Raw genomic sequence first — 21,872 nt, forward strand, 5'->3', positions numbered from 1 at the left:
TATATTATGCTTATAATATCAATATGCATATTATTTTTTAAAAAGATTTGATTTCTGCTTTATTCTGTTTAAAATTTTCCAACACATGAGATATATATTAAATAAAAAAAATATATTTACTCTGTCAAAATTAAATTTTAGTTTAGATGTTTTGTTTAAGAAAATCATTTTAACAGAAAAATTGGGACAAATTGCCCAAACCTTAAAGCATTAGTAGACCTCAGTCTCGTCGTCCCCTTTGTTTCCCACCATCTCATTACAAATAAGCATGGTTTCTTCTTCAAGGTTGCTCTCCGTCTGTCTATTCTGGGAAGCAGTGTTCTCCTACTTTATGTTTCTGAGATATGCAAGTTGAGACTTTCCACGTTTCCTCACCACTGATACACCCAGAGCAAACAAAACTATGCATTATTTCTGATGTTTAAAAGATCATTGGTGCCCAGATAAAAAACAGAATAAGTACACTGTCTATAAAATTCACTAACTTAATAAATTTTATATGACAATACACTGAATGTTATTTAAATTAGTAAGTTAAATTAGTAATAATAGTTCAAGTAATGCTACATTTCATTTTAAAACTTCATAGTTCACGTAGTACTACTTAGTATTATGGCAATGTACCATAGAAAAGAATATATACAATGTTCAGTGATATTGAAGGCCTCTTGAATTTTATTTTAATAGTAATTTTGGCAGTCTCTCATAATCTCGTGTACAAAAAAGGATGTCTTTTAGTTGTTATTTGGCCTTTATTGTTTATCATTTAGCAGAATTAAAATTCTTTTGTGACAGACAGTTCATTTGCTTTCTAGGAAAATGGGTATTAACAAAGGATTACATAATTCACAGTGCCAAAAGTGGCAGATGGCTTGATGAAACAACTTATGAATGGGGATATAAAATTGAAAAAGACTCCCATTATTCACCTCAAATGCAATCTGCACCTAAAAGATGGCGTGAAGAGCTGAAACGGACCGGTGCTCCTGGGGCCTTCCACAGATGGAAAGTTGTTCTCCTTGTTAGGGCAGATAAGCGGAGTGACTCTTTTGTAAGGTAGGATGGATTTCATAAATTTGAAGCAGTGAATGAATTCCTATTTCTATGAATACCTTTTAATACATATCTTCAATTATTACTTAAAATAAGATATTTAAAGAAAGTTACTCTTATTGCTGGGAAATTTATTTTTAGTTAATAAATTTTTTGAGAACTTCATGCAGAAACTCTGCATCTACATCACTGCCACCCACCCACCCACCATCCAGCTCTTCTGCACATCCATTCTTGTAATTAATGATCACGTCTTCATTATTTTTACATGTACACACATACACATACCTACTTGTGTATCAAGCCCACTGAGTTCATTTAGCTATGTACATGTGTTCAGGGCTTTATTTCAGATGTGGCATTGTACACATGAGTCTCTTAGTAAAACAAAATTTGTTTTAAGTATGGCTACATTTTTTATTGGTTATTTTATTTATTTACATTTCAAGTGTTATCCCCCTTCCCATTTTCCTCTCCACAAGCCCCCTACCCCCTGTCTCTGTGAGGGTGCTCCCCCACTCCTGCCTCAGCACCCTAGCATTTCCCTATGCTGGGTCATGAAGGCTACACAGCATCAAGAGGCTTCCCTCCCAGTGATGCCAGATAAGGTCATCCTCTGCTACATATGCAGCTGGAACTATGGATCCCCCATGTGTACTTCTTGGTTGGTAGTTTAGTCCCTGGGAGCTTTGGGGGGTCTGGTTGGTTGATATTGGTGTTCTTCCTATGGGGTTGCAAACCCCTTCAGCTCCTTCAGTCCTTCCCCCAACTCTTCTATTGTGGTCCCCATTCTTAGTCATATGGTTGGCTGCAAGTATTGGTCCAGCTCTGACAGAGCCTCTCAGGGTATATCTATACCAGGCTCCTTTTAGCAAGTGCTTCTTGGCATCAACAATAATGTCTGGGTCTGGTTTCTGCAGATGGGATGGATCCCTAGGTGCGACAGTCTCTGGATGGCCTTTCCTTTGGTCTCTGCTCCACTTTTTGTCCCTGCACTCCCTTTTGACAGGAGGGATTCTGGATTAATATTTTTGAGGTGGGTGGGTGGCCCCATCCTTCAACCAGGGATTTACTAGAGAAGGTCTCTACAGGTTCTGTTCCCTTTGTTGGGTATTATAGGTGGGTTTTGATTATTCTGATCTCTATTTTAGTTCCATGTAATTTCTTTTGTCCAAATTGAGCAAATAATTAGGAACTTTTCATTTTGAAGCATTCTTAAACTTTTGATAGTTTATTATTTTATTATCAGTAGTTTATTATTTTATTATCAGAGAGAGTAGCTTAGGGTTTATATAATACTACTGTCTTTGTGGTTCATGGTTCATACTGTCTCTACCACAATCTAATTTCACTTTTAAATATAAGGAATATTTGTTTGTGAATATGTGTGTACAAGTGCTCATACACATGCATGCATTTACAGAGGAGAGAGCTCACATTTTTCTCATTACTCTTCATAATTTTTGAGACATGTTCCCTCACAGAACCCAGGGCTTGCTGATATGGCTAGGCTCACTTGCTAGCTGGACAAGCCCTTGGATTCCTCTCGTCCCTTTTCCAGTGCTAGACTTACAGGTGTACACCACTGTGCCTAGATTTTGATATGGGTACTGAGGATCCAAATTCAGTTTCTTATGCTTGTATGATAAGTACTTTACCTACCAAGCCATCTTCCCATCACTTTAAAGGAATTTTTTTAAAAGACTTCTGATTGCCTAAACTGTATTCTAAACTCTTTCTTTTTTTCTTTTTTTAAATCAGCGGTAGAACCTTAAATATTTTACCTAAATAATTTATAAGCAATAAGATGCACCCATCTTAAGTATATATATAGTTGGTGAGTTTGGAGAAATTTATATAGTAATGTTAGCCTAACTATATCAAGATCTTTAACTTTTAATGTTCTCTTGTATCCTTTTACTTTTAATTCTGGACCACCAATACCAAACAGTCACAGATTTCTTTTCTTATTATTATGCTTTAAATGTTTTAAGATATGTTTGAATGGTATACTTATTTGAACTATCATCATTTGCCTTGTACTATAGTTATGAGATTTATCATTTGTTAAATTTTTTTTAAAAATTAATTTTTTTGTGTGTATGTTTCACTGTATGAATGTATAGTAATCTATTATTTCCTTTTTGATGGGTATTTGGGAGGTTTTTGTCTTTGCTAGTTAGGCTGCTTTTAATATTTGATAATAATTATTCATGTAGACATAATTCATTTCTCATAAGAAGTATCTACAAACTAAATTGTTTGCTGAAATGGTAAATTTATATTGAACATTACAAAAAATTTTAAATTGTTTCCTAAAATAGTTGCGGGAAATATTAAAAAAATGAACCCGCTAACTCTCAGTGCTGCCAGGCCAGAGCTAGCTCCTGTGCCAGGTGATCTCAATAGCTAAGTCTCTGGGCCCACCAACTCTTCAGCCCTGTGAGGCCACATGGCTCTCACCAGGCCATCTCTCAGATGGGGTCCTGGAGTTCCTCTTGCGTTCACTCAACACCCCACACACCCCTGGTTAGCCATCTCAACACCCGATTACCTGGTAAAATCAAGACTCTTAATGCTTAATTAGCCAATCAGATTAATGTATCAATAATAACACAATTTACAAGAGTCAATACTATAATTCAGAGCCAAATGATAATGATTATTCTAACCTTTTGATAACACCACGTCAGCCTCCATTTTGGTTCTCTCTCTCCTCTTTTTTTGTTCTCTCTCTCCTCTTCAGACCTCTCTTCCTGTCTCCTCAACTCCTCCCTCTGCCTCCCTTCTGTCTAGTCACAAGCCTCCCACTGCCCTAATGTGACTGGACAGGAAAAATCCTGCAACATTTCACCCTCTCTGTTTAATTAAAAAAATACTTTCTCTCAAAATGTAAATTGAGCACAACTATTACCATTTGGTAAATTATATGGTATAAGATAGACCTAACATCCAGTCCAACATTTTTGCCAATAAAATTGAACATTGTGGCCAGGCTTGGTGGCTCACGCCTTTAATCCCAACACTCGGGAAGCAGAGGCAGGTGGATTTCTGAGTTCGAGGCCAGCCTCTACAAAGTGAGTTCCAGGACAGCCAGGGCTATACAGCTGTCTCAACCCCCCCCCCCCCTGGCCCCCCAAAAAAGTTGAACATTGTGCTCTATCATAACTTAAAAGACTTAATCTAAAGCCAAGACCTGGCTATGTCTTAGCTTTAGATTGAATGCCATCTGAAAACCATCCTCACAGATCTGTTCCTCTCAAAGTAAAAAGCCTGGATTGGCTAGAAGAGTATGTAGTTTTTCAACCCCATCAGAAATCCAAGAACAGCTGATATTAACTGAAAATATATAGGAAGCCTAACACAGCTTCTAAAACTTAGCCAATTTATAGAGACCACTGATCACTTGGACAGTCCCTTACTTCAACACATTGGAGCTTTGGTCTTCAGCCTACTGGCCATGGTCACCCAACAGACTTAGAATATTAAGGACTAGCCTACTCTGTCTCGGCAGAATCAAGCTGTCCTAATCTGTAATTGTGTCCTTTGTTTGGACAGTATTATGTCTGTAGATGAAATGAGGTAATTCTTGCCTAGTGGCTGTTTTGCCCCAATTGGAGTAACTCTAAGATGCTCAGTTTCTTCTTTGAATCCAAGACAGGGAAAACTGTCAGGAGCAGACTAGTCTCAGCAACAAATCAATAAATATTATTAAACATCACATTCTGTGGATTTCTGACATTTTGAAAACCAACTATCTGTGTGAAGTAATCTGGACTGTCATCCATTAGCTACTCTCAGCTATTTCTAGTTAAAATCTTGAAACCCCCCTAACAATGAACTCAGAGCTATGAATTTGCTATTTGACCCTAAACTCACAGGCTTAAACATCTCAGATAACAGCCAAATAAGGACTGTGGGTCTAAGCCCTGTACTTTCAAATATTTAGTATCAACAGAAGAAATTTATACCATTGATAACCTTAATCTTACATCAAAATAAATTCTGTACCAAATAAGAACTTATGACTTCAACTTAGTAGCAATTATAAAGATTTCTACCAAATGAGATTATGGTTATACAGACAAATTAAGCTATTCCCTCACTGTTCCAAATATGACCATTGCTACATTCCCCAGAAAGACAACCTATTAATAACCCTATCCACCCCAAAGCCTAGGGAACTGGGTCAACAACTCTTCATATCTTCTTCAAACTGAATATGGGCATTGAGACATTATGAAGCGGGGTGAGGAAGGGTAGGGAAAACAGGATTGATTAGTCTCTGATGTCTGTGCGTGACTGGATCCAACTGAAGTCCAGGACATCAGGAGTTCAAGCAGGTCAGTTTAGCTTGTCTGGCAAGGAAATTTACCAAGACTGTGCATTCTATAATACATACATCTCAAAACAAAATTTTAGTATCATCGAGATATATTTTTTGTTTGATTCTCTGGAATCTAGGCCTCTGGAGATCTCCCTTCGTCATATCTGATCCATATAACTCTGGAAGGTATAAATACCTTAATCACCTTTTCCAAACCACAAAGACAGAACCTTTCCCAAATCAGCACATCCTCTGATGGTAACCAGGAAACCTTCATCTTGACCTCTCTCCCAGAGGAATAATATAACCACAAAACTCAACAGGGTCACATTTGCTTACCCTTGAAGAAGCACTGTGGTAGGGTACAGTTACTCGGACTTCTCTTGGCACGATTGCTTCTCTCAGTGGCTATGCGTATTGATGTTCCTAAAATTTGTGGTCTGGGTGGTCATACTCAGTTCTGCTTCCCATCATCAATCCACTGTTTTGTTACTGTAGTTTTATTGTAATCTTGGAATCAGCTTGAATCATCAACTTCAATATTTTCTGAAACTTTTTGTAGACCTTTTAAATTTACGCATGTTAGAATCAGCGTGTGAATAACAATTAAAAGCCTAGTTGAGGCTTTTTCTAGGATTATACTTTATCCTTGATTTGGATACTGAACTGAATGGAACTGAATTCTACATTCTAGGAGATAACAGATAAAGGGACTAGGACATTAGGGCAAGATCCTATCCAGCTAAATTTACATCCAGGCATGGTGCTACATACCTTTAATCACTGGAGATAAAACCAAACAGATCTCTGAGTTCAAGGCCAGCCTGGGATGGAACAAGTTCTAGGCAAAGAAAAGCTTAAGTCCAGGTGTGTTGGTACACACCTTTAATCCCAGCATTGAAAAAGTAATAGAACAAGGTGGAGCCAGGGGGCATGTTCCAGCCCCAGCAAGTAGCACAACTTGGCAGCTTTGGACACATAGCTCTAGCTTTAGAGTCCAGAATAGAAGGGACTACTGAGACATTTGATGCTGGTTAGCTAGACCTAAGAAATTAATGGAGATCAAGAAGAGACTAGTATCACAGGATTAAAATCTTCTGGAAAGTGTTTTCTGGTAGAACAAAGAATGTACAGAGATGTTCCAGAGATAGCCAAGGTTGTACGCCTTGCAGGAGCTGTACATGATAGTGAAGAGCAACTGAGGCTTGGCACTGTGAGAGGCCAGGGTAGGCCATTGGTGAATGTACAGCCTTAGTTGTAGTTGACATCCCAGGACTGAAGGGTCATGCAAAGGAGTTGAGGTTTGGCACCACTACCGTCACCTAGGAAGTTTCTTTTTGAGTCTAACTTACCCTTTATTGTAAGTTACCCTTTCATGAAAGTCCTGTGACTAAGAATATGCAAGTGAAGACATATTTTCTTGGGACAGATTGCCAGTGTAATGAGCTGTCACACTAGCTATACATGGCCATCAACTTTCTTTAGAACTTACCTCATTGTTATGTTTTCTTCTGTTCTTTTTCTTTTCTTTTATTCTGCAAAAGTGAAATAGTTACTGTTCATAACGGGGCTTATCATGCTTGATTAGCTTAATACCATGATTCTATCATATGTTCAAGATGAGGTATGGCCTCTGTTGCTTTCTAGATCCTAAAAAGAAACAAAAACAATAATTCACATTTGAATATATATGTCTATATGTGTAATATCTTCTGAGTCCTCATGTAAAACTGTTTCTTAATATAAGTTTAAGCGCTTTTTCTTTGTTTTGTTTTGTTTTGATTGGTGAAAAAGGATCTTATATCCCAGATTGGCTTAGAATTTATTCATGTCACCTCAGGGTGATTTCAAATTTAGGCTTCTGCCTCTGCCTCTTCAAATTCTATGATTCTAGTTATATGCTAGAAAGCCTAGCCAAAGACTAGGCATTTAAAGGACTTTTAGTAGAGTCTTGGTATCTTTGTGTGTGTTTGTGTGTGTGTGTATGTGTTTTTGCGTGTGTGTTTGAGGTTCACAAGGATTTCCTAGGAGGTGTATTTTGTCTTCCAGGACGACTGATTTCTTAAACTTTTTTCATTGTTTTAGTTTTGCTGTGATTTGTTTATGCTAATATTCGTGTTTCATTTTTTAAAAAGTCTAATATGAAGAAATAGAAAGATAGAAGGATAGCAAGAGTCTTAAATATCTTAGGTTTTAAGAAAGTATTATAGGTGTTAACTGTCCATAGTCCTAAAGGAATGACCTTTTATTCAAGAAATTCTATTCCTATCCCTAAAGAAGTAACTGGTGATTGACTGAATGACCTCAATTTTTCTAATGCTTTGCTTTTCTCTTTTCTTTCTTTTTTTTTTAATCTACATTTTTATTTAGAGTTTTGGAGGCTGGAAAGGCAAATATCATTTTACCAAAAAGTTCTTCAAGTGGGATAACACATGTGATTGCCAGTAATGCAAGAATCAGTGCTGAAAGAGAGCAAGAAAACTTTAAGGCTCCATTTTATCCAATTCAGTATTTAGGAGATTTTCTATTAGAGGTAAGTAAAATAAGTATTACAGAGTTTTGAGTTTCTTTTTATGAAGTACTAAATGAAAGAAATAAAGATGTCCTAAGACATCCAGGCTCCCCCTTGGATGCCAAAGTTCATAGATGCTCTACACTCAAGTCCTTTATGTAAAATAGCATAGAATTTTTATGTCATCTATATCCATCTTTTTGTATATGTTAAGTTATCTCTACATTATTACAATGCCTGCAAGGATGTAAATACTTCATAACCTGGTGTTGTTGCATCTGTGTAATTACAACTACAAACCTGTACATGTTCAGGAGAGATTGGATATAATCATTATGTTGAATCAATGGATTTAGACATAGAAACGGAGGACTATTTATATTAAAATTGAGTTCTAAATTTTGAAAATATAATAATTAGAAACATGAGAATAGTATGTTTTAAGGCATTTATTCTCAATTTCTTAAGTAGCCAAAAATGTAGGTGTAGATTTAAAAGCAGATTAGGTATAAACTTGTTTTATTTTCAGTTTTTACTTTCCCATAAATGCTTTAGTGACGTGTGCTTAAAATTTTAATTATTTTATTTTCAAACTATAATAAGTACCATAAATTGCATGTCATAAATTTAAGGCAACTATCTTTTTTTGGGAAAGAGAAATATTTCTAAGATTTAGAAATAATTTGCTGTCCTGTTCCTCCTTCTTCCTTCTTTGTCATGTAATACCAATTCTTAAGTTTTTGAACAGGAATCAAACTCCAGAGAGAACTAACTCCTAGTAGATAAGTGAGAACAGGAGCTCAGGGGTTCATCACCATTGAGGAGAGGCGTGCTTCTTCCACTGTACCTCACTTCAGTGGGTATTATACCCTGCTAATGGTACAGAATCCCAGAGATGTAGAGTCACTTTCCAAAACCTCCCTTCTCTAATGTTCTTGTATCCAGTCCTTGCTAAGTTGTTTCAATTCTATTTCTAATAATTTTGGAGTCAAACTGCTGCTCATTTTTTTCTAACATCAAATCTTTTGCAGCTAGAATAAATTTCTAATGATATTCTACTTTTGACTTTGTCTTTTTATAATTATGCCCCAGTCACCTTACATAGAGCCCAGCACATGGATTCTCATTTCATATTTGCTAGATAAACAGAAATTATAGAGGTTATATGAATCTTCTGAGATTACACATAATTCATCATTCTATACTCACTTTTTTTGTGATGGTATGTTGGAAATTTGATTTTAGTTCATGGAATGTATCTATTTGAACTATGGAAAAAGTCCTAATCCTTGACAGTGATTGCCCTAGGAATGAGCATGTGATCAGATCATTGGGACACAGTAAGAAATATGACAGTTAAAATATTTCTTCCTCATTCTTAAAGAAAAAAGCCACCAGCAGGCTTGCCTCTCTAGATAAGATTATGAAATATTTTTTTTACGAGTAGTTATTCTTTGATCATGAATAGTTAAGACTAAAAAAGATACCAGAATGTTGAGATAGAATCTGGATGATTAACATAGCCTTAGAGATAGGTAGGTGCCTATCGTTCCAGAACTCCTGAAGGCTGAAACACAAAGAACATTAAGTTCCAGGCTAACCTGGACAGCAGGAGTGTGTTACACATGAACAAACACACACAAAAAGAACCCTTGGTGATGCCTGAGTTTCTGGATATATCTCAAAACTTTATGGCCTTTGTTGCCATTTTATACACTGATAATTGTCATGTTGAGTTAGTTTCAGTAGGTTTTCTAATACTTGTGCCACCAATGATTGAAAGTCATCTTTAATTTTTATTTTATTATGCAATTACATCTAGGAAATATGAGAATGTTTACTTTCAATCTTGTGGCATAGAACTTATTGTACACTTCATATACTTTCTTTAAGTATCATCTAAGAGTCATGGTATCATCTTTAAAATGTCATGGAAATTGGCTTAGTTAAAAAATAACTGCCAAAAATACTATTGTGTTTAACATTTTAAAACTTTAGAAAGCTAAGTTTAGTATTTAGTCTAGGTGGAAGACTTACTGTGCAATGCATTATAGATATGAAATGAGTACGAGCAGATATCTATCTTTGAGGTATTTTAATATTTAGTAATGGAGAAAACACGGAAATTATTAATTTCAATTTTAGTACAATATGGATTAGTTAAAAAGAATATGTAATGTAAAGGAACACAGAGGGACAAAATTACCAATATATATTAATTGTTGATCTAAGAAAGTTTTTCAGATAGGAGAATGCTTAAACTTTGGACTGACTACTTAAGGAAACTAAGATCTGAGGAGAAGGCTATCTGGGCAAAGTGTGAGGACCTGAGTTCAGACTCTCTAGAACCCATGTAAAACCAAACATGGTAGCACACATCTGTGATTCCAGGTGAGATGAGTGATGAGGATCGGACTCCCTGGAAGCCTGTGGGCCAGTTAGCCTCTTATATACAAAAGCAAACAAGGTAGAAGGTAATGCCACCTCAACTTGTCTTATCACCTCTACCATGGTTCATGTACACACACATCATATACACACAAATTTTTTCTTAAGGGAATTAGGATGAATTGCAGGGACTTTCTGAGTTAAACAATGTTTTTGCCTAGATTTATACTTTTCTTGTTCTGAGACATCAAGGAATCACTTGTTCTTTGCCACTAGTATGTGTAGTAGTATGTTCTTAGTGTGTGAAAGTTAAGTCCTAATCTTGCTGTGATTGTGAGAGCTGTTAGCTCTGCTGCTCTGTGCCAACAGAGTGATCACCATGGACACCATGCTAATTACTTTACATTCCTTCATGTTAAATGTCTATTTCTATGTGATTGGTTTATAATCATTCCAGGTAGAGTTGATGAAATTGAGGTACAGTGAATTAAATAAATCACCCAACACCCCATAATTGTCATATTATCAGACTAAAGGAGCACTCAATAACTTTTGTTTCTTTATTAAAATCTATATTCTCAACTCCATTTGCCACACTTCCCATTTGTAGTATTTTTAGGTTTTAGTCACTAACTTTTTCTGTAAGTAGTTAAAAAACTATGCACTAGCTTTAAACAAAACCATAAGATAATTGTTAATGATGAAATCCCCATTAAAGAATCATGGGAAAAAACATAAAACTCTCCTGCACTTAAGGCTTAGGAAATCTGAGGAAGAGGAAGTGGAAAGATTCTAAGATCCAGAGCATTAGGAGTTTTCTTTCAGATCTTACCTTTGACTGATGTCAGAAGCTACACTCATACAGACTCATCAACCTGACTGCATAGCATGAACAAAGACAACACCAATAACGTCCCAGAGTGTGTGGGAAAAAGCCTTGTAGGCTTCAGATGTCCACAAAGAGCCATAGCCAACTAAGTGATGCTGGGGATGGGAGAAATAACCTGGAAGAACAACACAACTATTCCTTACCCAAGACCAAATGGTCAGCTCTGAAGACATACAAGTAGTGTTATGCCACTGAACAGGTTGTTGTTTGGAGTGTGTACACATATACATATGTGCATATAATAATTAGTGAACAAAGAGCCATGGATGTGAAAACACGCAAGGAGGGTTTGGAGAGTGGAGAAAGCTGAAATGATGGAATTGTTTTATTGGTCTCCAAAAAGAAAAGAAAAAGCTGCACCACCACCACTCAAAAAAAAAATCAAGTAATAGGCAGGCAGAGTGTCACTCATCTAGAATCCCAGCCTCTGGGAGGCTGTAGTAGGAGATCACAAATTCAAAGCCATTCAAAGCTACATAGAGATTTTCAGGCCTCCGTGAGCTGGACGAGCTCTATTAGAACAAAACTCTGTTTGTTTTTTCAAAAGCTCTAAGTTTGTATTAAGATCTAAGCCTTCAAAACACTATTGTTTGTTGCTTAACTCCTCATGTTCTTAATCTTGTTATTAATTCCATAATCCAGTCTCATGGATTCTTTTACTCAATGACAAAAGCCTTGGCTGGATATTAGAATTAGGCCTTGAGAGTAGAGTATAGCAACACCTAATTCAAGAGAGTAAACTAAGTTAAACATCTGAAAGAAAGTAACTAACCTAACAGAGCCACTGTGATCCTGCTTCATACGCGCAGTACACTTGCTGAGTTGGCAGCTTTTAGTTAGACATTGATATAGAACACTGCACTGTATAAAATAGTCTAAATTGTGGAGAAAAACCTAAAATGTTTAAAATCTAGCTTGATGCTACTAAACAAATATTTATAAATAAGGAGTAACAAATGTATATATTTAAAATAATCTCTAGAAATCTGGTATTGTCAGTTTAGAGAAGGGTTTATAGTAAACTTTTCTTTTTAAATAAGATTTTTTAAATAAGATTTTCATTATTTCTTTGAGACTTGTAAGTTGCATATTGATCATCTTCACACCTTCAACTCCTCCAGATTCACTCCCACCTCCCTACGTACCCTATTTGTATACTTAGTCTCACTGTCCCTCTCTTTGCCCCCTTCTTTCGTTCCTTTCTCTCTCTTTCAATCCATGGAGTCCAGTTTGTTGTCCACTTACTCTTGGTGTTAGGCTTACAATGGAGTTGATATACCAGAAAACTTACTCTTCTTTAATCAGCTCCTAATAACTGCCAATAGTTCTTCAGGTAAGCATAGGAACTACGTGTCCACTCCCACCCCAGTATTGGGATAATTGTCTGGCTTGAGCTTGGCAGGCCTTGGGTGTGCACATTCACATATGTTCTGTGTGTGTGTGTGTGTGTGTATGTGTGTGTGTTGTATGTGTGTGTGTGTGTGGGCAAGAGATCATCTTCAGGCATTGTCCCTTGGAAAGCCATATCTATCCATGGCTCCAGGGATATGTACCTCACTGTAGGCATTCAGGGAACAAAGAAATGGCAGACAGATGGATACAGAAAAGCTGTGAATTGGGTAGTCTGAACTCTCAAATAGAGAAGCCTCGGTACTCCTGAAGCTTAGAATTTATTATATACAGTGGAACAGTGCGGTGGGCTTTTGCATATAGTTGAGCAAAGACTGAAGACGTAAACAGTCTATCCACAACTTGACAAGTTTAGATTGTACCTTGTAGGGGTATATGTAGGTGCACATAGGTCCACTTTTAAATGTAGAGGCCAGCTTGTGAGTATAGAGGCTAGCTGTTAACCTAGGATAGCATTTCTTGGGAACCATCCACTTTTTTTTTTTTTTTAATTATTTGTTTTGTGGGTTTTGTTTTATTTGTGTTTTCTGTTCTTTTGTGTGTTTGTTTCTTTGTTTGTTTGTTGAGACTGGGTTTCCTGACCTTGCCAAGTAAATTATGCTAGGTGGCCAGCAAACCCCAGGAACCTGTCTCGACCTCCCAAGTGCTGGGATTTTAAGTGTGTGTCAGCAGACAAGGCTATTTTATGTGTCTGGATTCTAGGGTTGGAATCCAGGTCTTTATGCTTATATGGCCTATAGGTTACTGGCTGAGCTTTTACCAGCCTTAAATTGTAACTATTACTAGCACAGGACTGTGTAAATTGTGTTCGTTCTTTATAACTCATAGATAGGATTATTATTAGGCAAGGCAGTTTCTTCATAGGTGGGCAATTTTTAGTATATGAGTTGTAATCTTAATGTTTACAAGGCTATATAAAATATTTTTGCCCTTGATTTCTTAATAAATACCAATTACTAGACAAAGTATTCTTGGAGGAGAGGGTGTTTGTTTATTTTTATACCATGTAGAAATCACTATTATTTGGAAAGTTTGCTGTAAGTATTGGCCTATTGCAGTATTTTGCCAGTGTTTAATAACCTTGTTTTAGGAGGAGCTGCTTGAAAGTTATATGCAATTGTATATTAAGTTAAAGTCCATAAACTATATGCAATAGCTATGCATAATAACATTATTACACTTACTTAATGGCCTAAAAGAATTTTTATCACATACAGAAAGAAATTCAGAATGATGAAGATTCCCAAATCAGTTCTGATTGGACCAAATACAACAATCAAGAAAAAAGAAATGACGTGGAATTTCTTGAAATGAAAGGTGCTGGAGAAAACATGTATAGAACTCAGGTAAAATTTTGTGAGCTAGAAATTCTCTGATTATTTTTTTCCTAAAGAATTATAGAAGAGAGCCTGTTTGAGATCTGAAAGCTGCATGTCAACCTACATTGTTAGACTGTGAATTGAGTAGAATGGAAAATTTGTGTAGGTCTATGTTTTAGGACCCTTTGAAATAATTTATATGTGCCATAAATGTACAGTTCCTCACATATGCTATATTCTCAGCACATGCTAATTATTTGAAACGTTTGTATGCTTAATGTAGCATGTGCCTTATAGAGTGTTTCCTCAGCTGTGAGCACTGTTCATAAGCAATATAAAGTCAAATATGGAGTTTGCATGCATAGAACAAAAAGTGTAAAGCAAATTATTCTGAATTCACTTGAAAAACCAGACGACAGAAAAAAAAAAAAGCAGGAAGACTGCAGCTCTTGAACAATATTTCAGACATTAGTGATAAACAACAGCAAAAGTAATATTAGTTCTAGTGTAGAAAAGCAAATGTTCATTTCATGCTATGTTTAATATGTTTATTTTGTTAGTTTATCAAGTCAGAACTCAGTAGTTAATAGTGTAACTGAAAGATTTTTATGTGTAAATTGAAACTCACTGTATTCATGGTAGGAAATTTGAAAGTTTTTTAATTCCCCAGTTTCTTAAAAAGACAAACATGACATAATTGGCTAAAACTTTATAGAATTAAAATACTTTATCAGTTTTGCTCCACGTCTTCCTGAATACAGTGATATTTGTGTGCCCTTTTAGACTTCCTTCTGTGATCATGTTTGCAAGTTTCATAAGAGAATTTTTAAATTGATGTGTCTGATTTGTGCAATCTAACTTCATATGAACAGTTTTTACATGTATCAAAAGTGTGTAAACTAAGGAAGTTACCACAGTTGATTCTGTTTTTAATTAAACAGAAAAATATATTTTTTCTAAAAGATAAAGAAATTATTAAAATAAATATAGGAGAATATACATACAACTAACAAATTTTTCATATCTAAAAATAGTTTGTAATACTCTATACTCAGGATTAAATTAGTAAGTACATCTGGTAACTTAGTACATATAAAATGTGGCAAAATAATGCATATGTTTTCTGGTCTGTTTTGTATAAGAATGATGTATTAAAATTCACTTTACATTTTAAGTTTAATCTCATGTGTGTTTTATAAACCTACTTTCCTGAATTTTTTTTTATTATGACCTCTATTAGTTGTGGTGAAGCTATACTAAATATAACCAAGAGTATAATTATTTTTATATACATGCAGAATAAAATGGAAAATCATAATAAAAATGTTAGTAATAGATTTGTTCTGAGTGAACTTCACAAAAAAAAATTCAAAGACTTCAGAAAATATATAAGATCTGTTAAAAAGAGAAATACACTCAGAAGACATGGAATTGAGAATCAGGTAAAATTTCACAAATTAAAATATTCATTTTATTTTGTAGATCCTTTCTAAATTTACCAAATACAGTAGATCTTGCAAAGCACATGTATCAAAGTGGTATAACACATTTATGTAGTTTGTTTTTGAAGGAAAAAAATGTCTATGAACTCATTTTGCCTGGGAGAGAATCAGTCTTAGTAACTGTTAAGCCATCTCTGTGTCATTTCCTAACTATATCTTTTCCATTTTACCCAGAAGTATTCCTTACTTTAGAATTTATGTTAATTCTCCTTGTATTTCATTTTAGTTTTTCCAATTAGATGAATTCCAAACAGTAGTTAGCTATGACTGTTAATGAATATATATAGGTCAGTTATTCGTAGACATTTCCCTCACATACATGTTTTGATGTTTGACTGTGTTACACTTTTAAACTTCATCCAGTTTTGTGTTCATAAGCATTTGGGTTTCTTTTGGGGTGTTTGTTTGTTTGCTTGTTTGTTTGTTTTGAGGGGATGGGTTAGACTGTTGTTTGTTTTGTTTTGATTGGCTATTTGAAATTATCAAACAGTTCTGCAGTGTGCAGTGAATATTCTCTTGTGTGACTCTTGGTACAAATGTTGAGGGGTTTCTTTGGCTGAGCATGTATTCCTAGTAATGAAGTTATTGATCATAAGGACAATGTATGTTACTTGTTCTCCATGATGCTTGGCTGTTTTCCCAAATGTTTATGTTTTTTTATTTCGTTTTTGCTACTGTAAACACACTTGCAAGTGGACAAACTATGCCTGTTGCATAGAGCAGAGCTCTGTTGATTAATATGTTATAATCATACTCATATTGTATTTGCAAAGCCCCCTGTTTTAATCTATTGGATTTTGTAACATTTAATTCATTTTCTGGTTTGTTTAATTGTGGTCAAAATACAGAAAGAAACTAAGAAAAAGAATAAAAATATCCAAAGGAGTTACATTTTGAGGAAACAGAACAAAAAAGAAGGTTATTGCAAAACTGATGATGCCCATGATACAATTAGAAGTATGTTTAAAAGGCGTGGGCATTACAGAGACCAGGTGAGATTATAGCATATTTGACTTTTGTTTTTCTTCATAACCTAGGCAGGTAATCTGATTAGTAAGGTTGTGTGCTGTATTAAATTCTATATACTTAAGAACAACTCTTGGTTTAGTTTAGTATTTATACTTAGTATTTATAATTAACTATCTGTAGTAAAATAGTTTTATATGAATATATATGGAAATTTGGGCTAATCATGATTCTCAAATTAAGCTGCTTTTTTTTTCATAAATTAAACAAAAGGAAAAGAAATCTGGAAGAGGAGTGAATTTCTTTTTTAACATTTTAAATAATTTTCAAATTATAGAAACATTTTTCCTTTCTTTTTCTGTCTCCAAACACTGTCATTTGCCTCTCCCAATTCTCCTTCAAGTTAATAACACTCATTTTCACTAATTATTTCACATATATATATACATATATATATATATATATATATATGTATGTATGTATATATATTCCTAGATATAACCTCTTCCATAGAATGTTACTTATTGCATGTATGCTTTTAGGACTCAGATTTTGGCACTGGGCGATGTGTGATTTGGCCTGGGGAGGTTTCCCCTATCCAGTTTGGCATACCATTGGTGTGTTTCCCTTGTTCCAGTCATGTTTAGGCAGTCATGTTGGTAAAGTTTATGGGCGTATCTTCTGATACTACTAGGATACACAGTCTCACATAAACTCCCTGATCCCCCATGTATTAGTCAGAGTTTCTATTCCTGCACAAACATGACCAAGAAGCAAGTTGGGGAGGAAAGGGTTTATTCAGCTTACACTTCCATACTGCTGTTCATCACTGAAGGAAGTCAGGACTGGAACTCAAGCAGGTCAGAAAGCAGGAGCTGATGCAGAAGCCATGGAGGGATGTTCTTTACTGGCTTGCTTCCCCTGGCTTGCTCAGTCTGCTCTCTTATAGAACCCAAGACTTATCAGCCCAGAGATGGTCCCACCCACAAGGAGCCTTTCCCCCTTGATCACTAATTGAGAAAATGCCTTACAGCTGGATCTCATGGAGGTATTTCCTCAACTGAAGCTCCTTTCTCTGTGATAACTCCAGCTGTGTCAAGTTGACACAAAACTAGCCAGTACATCCCGGCTCTAAAATCTTTTCAGCTCCTCTTCCTCTAAGTCCCCTGAGCCTTAGGTAGGTTTTGTAGGTGATGGGACTGGAATCTACAACTCTGCATATTGATTGTATGTGGTTTTCTGTAGTGGTGTCTCTCTGTTGCAAAGAGATTTCCTTGGTAAGAGGTGAAAACTACCATTGTGTGAGGGTATAAAATTGCTGTAGATATTATGCTGACTTAGTAAATTAAAAGTATAGATTCTTCTCTAATTACCCTGACTTCACCAGCACTAAGTAGTTATTTACATTTCTAGTACCAGGCATAGTATTCCTCTTGTTGAATTGTTGCTTCCTACCATAGTATGTGTGCTACTACTACATCCTTAAGATTATTGTGGCATGTTGTTTGTTGATGTGGTTCATAGGTCTCATAGCTGGATAGGACTATTGATTTCCTCCCTCATTTTGAAACCTGCATAAAATTTCTGAAGTATGTCTTCAACAGTAGGGATTTACCATCCATCTCTTGGAGGATACAGATAACCAAGGGCAATAGAAGCAGGCTGTATGTTTTGGAAGTCTCCGGGACAGCCCTGGCCATCAACTGAGAAGAGGTCTTGTCATGTCTGGTATTAGACTTTTTGTTTGGTGTCTGAAGGCTCTTGGAGAAGCACTGTTATGGCTGTTTTTTAAAATGGAAAACCCCACCTTAAACTACATCTGCATGCAGTTTTTAAAATATCTCCAAATGAGAATGTTGTTTCTACTCTTGGTTTTGTTTGTTTGTTTGTTTGTTTTTACTAGTTGGATACAGGACTATTTATAATAAAATTTTTTTCTTTTAAAGCATATTTTTCTTAGATATGGTTTTTTTAAAATATAACTGTGTTTTACATTCCAACCCAGAATATGGTATATAGATTGTACCTTCTAAATCCAAAATTCAAAAGCCTGAAGTTCTTGAAAATCAAATGCTTCTTAGTGATACATGATGTTGAAAACTTCTGATATGAAGCACAAAACTATGCCTCACTCATGTTATGGGCCAAGGAAAACATGCTAGGTAGACTTAAGTAGTGGATATAAAGTTACCTTTGGGTTATGTATATTAGAAGTATAAAGAACATAAATTAATTTGTGTTTCAACTGAGATTTTACGATAAGTACAAATGAAAGAATATTTTAGGTGCTAAAGATGTAGCTCAGTGGTCTAGCCCTCAGGCATTCACAGGGTCCTGTGATCAAAAACAATCCAAAGAAATCGCACCTCTAAATAGCAAGTAATATATTGTAAAATTTTAGTGGATTTTTCAGTAGTCTTGTGTTTTTATGTGTATTAAATACTGTTTTTAGAGCAGTATGTTCTTTACATGTATGCAGAAAGAAATGAAGAATTCTCTTCTTACTGATGGTACCAAAGAATCAAAGACCAAGGATGTCAAGACAACTATGGATCTCAATGAAATAAAAAATGCCTTAAAGAAGCAGATATACAGGGACATATATAGAGCTCAGGTAAAGGTTATCACATTAATACTCTTTCTTTACATTAAGATTTAAGTGACTGATAAGTATGTTTGAATTAGGGGTTGTTTTAATTCAGAAACTTGGTTTTTATCGACTACTACGATGTGTGACTGAATACTTGTAGTCTGATATCTATAACAATCTAGTTTGTTCCATTAGACTCTTTGCATCTCTGATGGGTTAATGAAAGAATTTGATAGTAGATGATTTACATTTTTCTTGTTAAAGTAGGGTGCCCTGTTTTTCTAAAAGCCTTTGTAGTTCCAGAGTACAAGCCAGAGAATTATCATTCTTGGAATTTATAACTCTTTTTAGTCACAAAATTCACTGTATTTTATGGCTTCAAGGACAATTTATGTATTTCCTTGTGTATTACTTTTTTCATAATGTTTTCGATTGTCTTGCTTATTGGGGATCTCTATAGAACTTTGTGGAATCAGGATGATACCTTTTATATATATATATATATATATATATATATATATATATATATTTCACTATAATCTTTTCTGAAAATTTACAAGTACAAATATTTTAAAAGTTTTTATGTGTGATTATTGAGAAAACTTGATGCAGCTCTAGACTCTTATAGAAAATGATCTCTCCCTTATATTTTTAAGTATTAAAATACTAAGGACAATGGACAACTTTAGATTTCTAAAGTAAAAATGACAGGAGATGGTCCCAAGAAACAAGCTGGAGTAGCCATTGTAATATCGAATAAAATTGACTTTCAATCAAAAGTTATCAAAAAAGATGAGGAAGGACACTTCATACTCATCAAAGGAAAAATCTACCAAGATGAACTCTCAATTCTGAACATCTATGCTGCAAATGCAAGGGCACCCACATTTGTAAAAGAAACTTTACTAAAGTTCAAAGCACATATTACACCTCACACAATAATAGTGGGAGACTTCAACAACCCACTCATGGCAGTGGACAGATCATGGAAACAGAAACTAAACAGAGATGCAGTGAAACTAACAAAAGTTATGGACCAAATGGATTTAACAGATATCTATGAGACCTTTCATTCTAAAACAAAAGAATATATCTTCTTCTTCAGCACCTCATGGTACCTTCTCCAAAATTGACCAAATAGTAGGTCCTAAAACAAGCCTCAACAGATACAAGATTGAAATAATCCCATGCATCTTAGCAGATCACCACAGACTAAGGCTGGTCTTCAATAACAACAAAAATAACACATAACCCACATACACATGGAAGCTAAACAACTCTCTACTTAATGATAACTTGGCCAAGGGAGAAGTAAAGAAAGTAAAGACTTTGTAGAATTGAATGAAAATGGAGGCATGATTTGCCAAAACTTACAGGACACAATAAAAGCAGTGTTGAGAGGAAAACTCAAAGTATTAAGTGCCCCCCCCAAAAAAAGAAACTGGAGAGAGCATACACTAGCAGCTTAACAGGACACCTGAAATCCCTAGAACTAAAAGAAGCAAATACACCCAAGAGGAGTAGACAGCAGGCAATATTCAAACTCGGGGCTAAAATCAACCAAGTAGAAACAAAACGAACTATACAAAGAATCAACCAAACCAGGAGCTGGTTCTTTGAGAAAATCAACAAGATAGACAAATCCCTAGCCAGACTAACCAGAGTATACAGAGACAGTATCCAAATTAACAGAACCAATAATGAAAAGGGAGACATAACAACAGAAACTGAGGAAATTCAAAAAATCTTCAGGATATTCAAAAACACCGGAATATCTGGATGAAATGGACAATTTTTTAGACAAATACTAGGTACCAAAATTAAATCAGGAACAGATAAATCATCTAAACAGTCTATAACCCCTAAAGAAATAGTGATTAAAAGTCTCCCAACCAAAAAAAGCCCAGGACCAGATGGGTTTAGGGCAGAATTCTACCAGACCTCCAAAGAAGACCTAATACCAATACTCTTCAAACTATTCCTCAAGATAGAAACAGAAAGAACACTATGCGATTTCTTCTATGAAGCCACAAGTATGTTTATACCTAAACCACACAAAGACCCAACAAAGAAAGAGAACTTCAGACCAATTTCCCTTATGAATATTGATGCAAAATACTCAATAAAATTCTTGGAAAGCAAATTCAAAAACACATCAAAACAATCATCCATAGTGATCAAGTAGGCTTCATCCCAGGGATGCAGAGATGGTTCAATATGTGGAAATACATCAACACAATCTAGTTTATAAACAAACTTAAAGGAAAACAAACACATGATCATCTCATTAGTTGCTGAGAAAGCATTTGACAAAATTCAACACCCATTCATGATAAAAGTCTTGGAAAGATCAGGAATTCAAGGCCCATACCTAAACATAGTAAAAGCAATAAACAACAAACTAGTAGTCAACATTAATCTAAATGGAGAGAAACTTGAAGCAATCCCACTAAAATCAGAGATTAGACAAGACTGCCCACTCTCTTCCTATCTATTAAATATAGTACTAGAAGTCCTAGCCAGAGCAATTAGACAACAAAAGGAGACGAAAAGGACACCATTTGGAAAGGAAGAAGTCAAAATATCACTATTTGTAGATGATATGATAGTATATTTAAGTAACCCCAAATATTCCACCAGAGAACTCCTACAGCTGAAAAACAACCTTAGCAAAATGGCTGGGTATAAAATTAACTCAAACAAATCAGTAGCCTTTCTATATTCAAAGGATAAACAGGCTGGGAAAGAAATTAGGGAAACAACACCCTTCACAATAGTCATAAACAAATGGAAAATATCGATGTGACTCCAAGCAAAAGATCTGTATGAGAAGAACTTTAGTCTCTGAAGAAAGAGAGCCAAGAAGCTCTCAGAAGATGGAACGATCTACCATGCTCATGGATTGGCAGGATTAAT

General features: G+C 35.3%; 1 protein-coding gene across 6 annotated transcripts in view; it reads left to right on the top strand.

The window, feature by feature from the left end:
• The window catches only part of Slf1 (SMC5/6 complex localization factor 1), a 92,896-nt gene that overhangs the window by 9,388 nt on the left and 61,636 nt on the right, over positions 1-21,872 (top strand). For 3 of the 6 annotated variants that reach the window (XM_029468203.2, XM_021180152.3, XM_029468204.2), the window contains exons 4-9: positions 816-1,056; positions 7,751-7,913; positions 13,797-13,925; positions 15,197-15,340; positions 16,249-16,392; positions 18,846-18,980. In XM_029468203.2, the coding sequence (XP_029324063.1) occupies positions 816-1,056; positions 7,751-7,913; positions 13,797-13,925; positions 15,197-15,340; positions 16,249-16,392; positions 18,846-18,980 (956 nt within the window). The remainder of the gene's footprint in view (positions 1-815; positions 1,057-7,750; positions 7,914-13,796; positions 13,926-15,196; positions 15,341-16,248; positions 16,393-18,845; positions 18,981-21,872) is intronic. The other 3 variants (XM_029468208.2, XM_029468205.2, XM_029468207.2) reach the window with 3 other exon arrangements.

The sequence above is a fragment of the Mus caroli genome, unplaced genomic scaffold, assembly GCF_978045245.1.
Source record: "Mus caroli unplaced genomic scaffold, Mus_caroli_1 scaffold_15, whole genome shotgun sequence".
Lineage (NCBI taxonomy): Eukaryota > Metazoa > Chordata > Mammalia > Rodentia > Muridae > Mus > Mus caroli.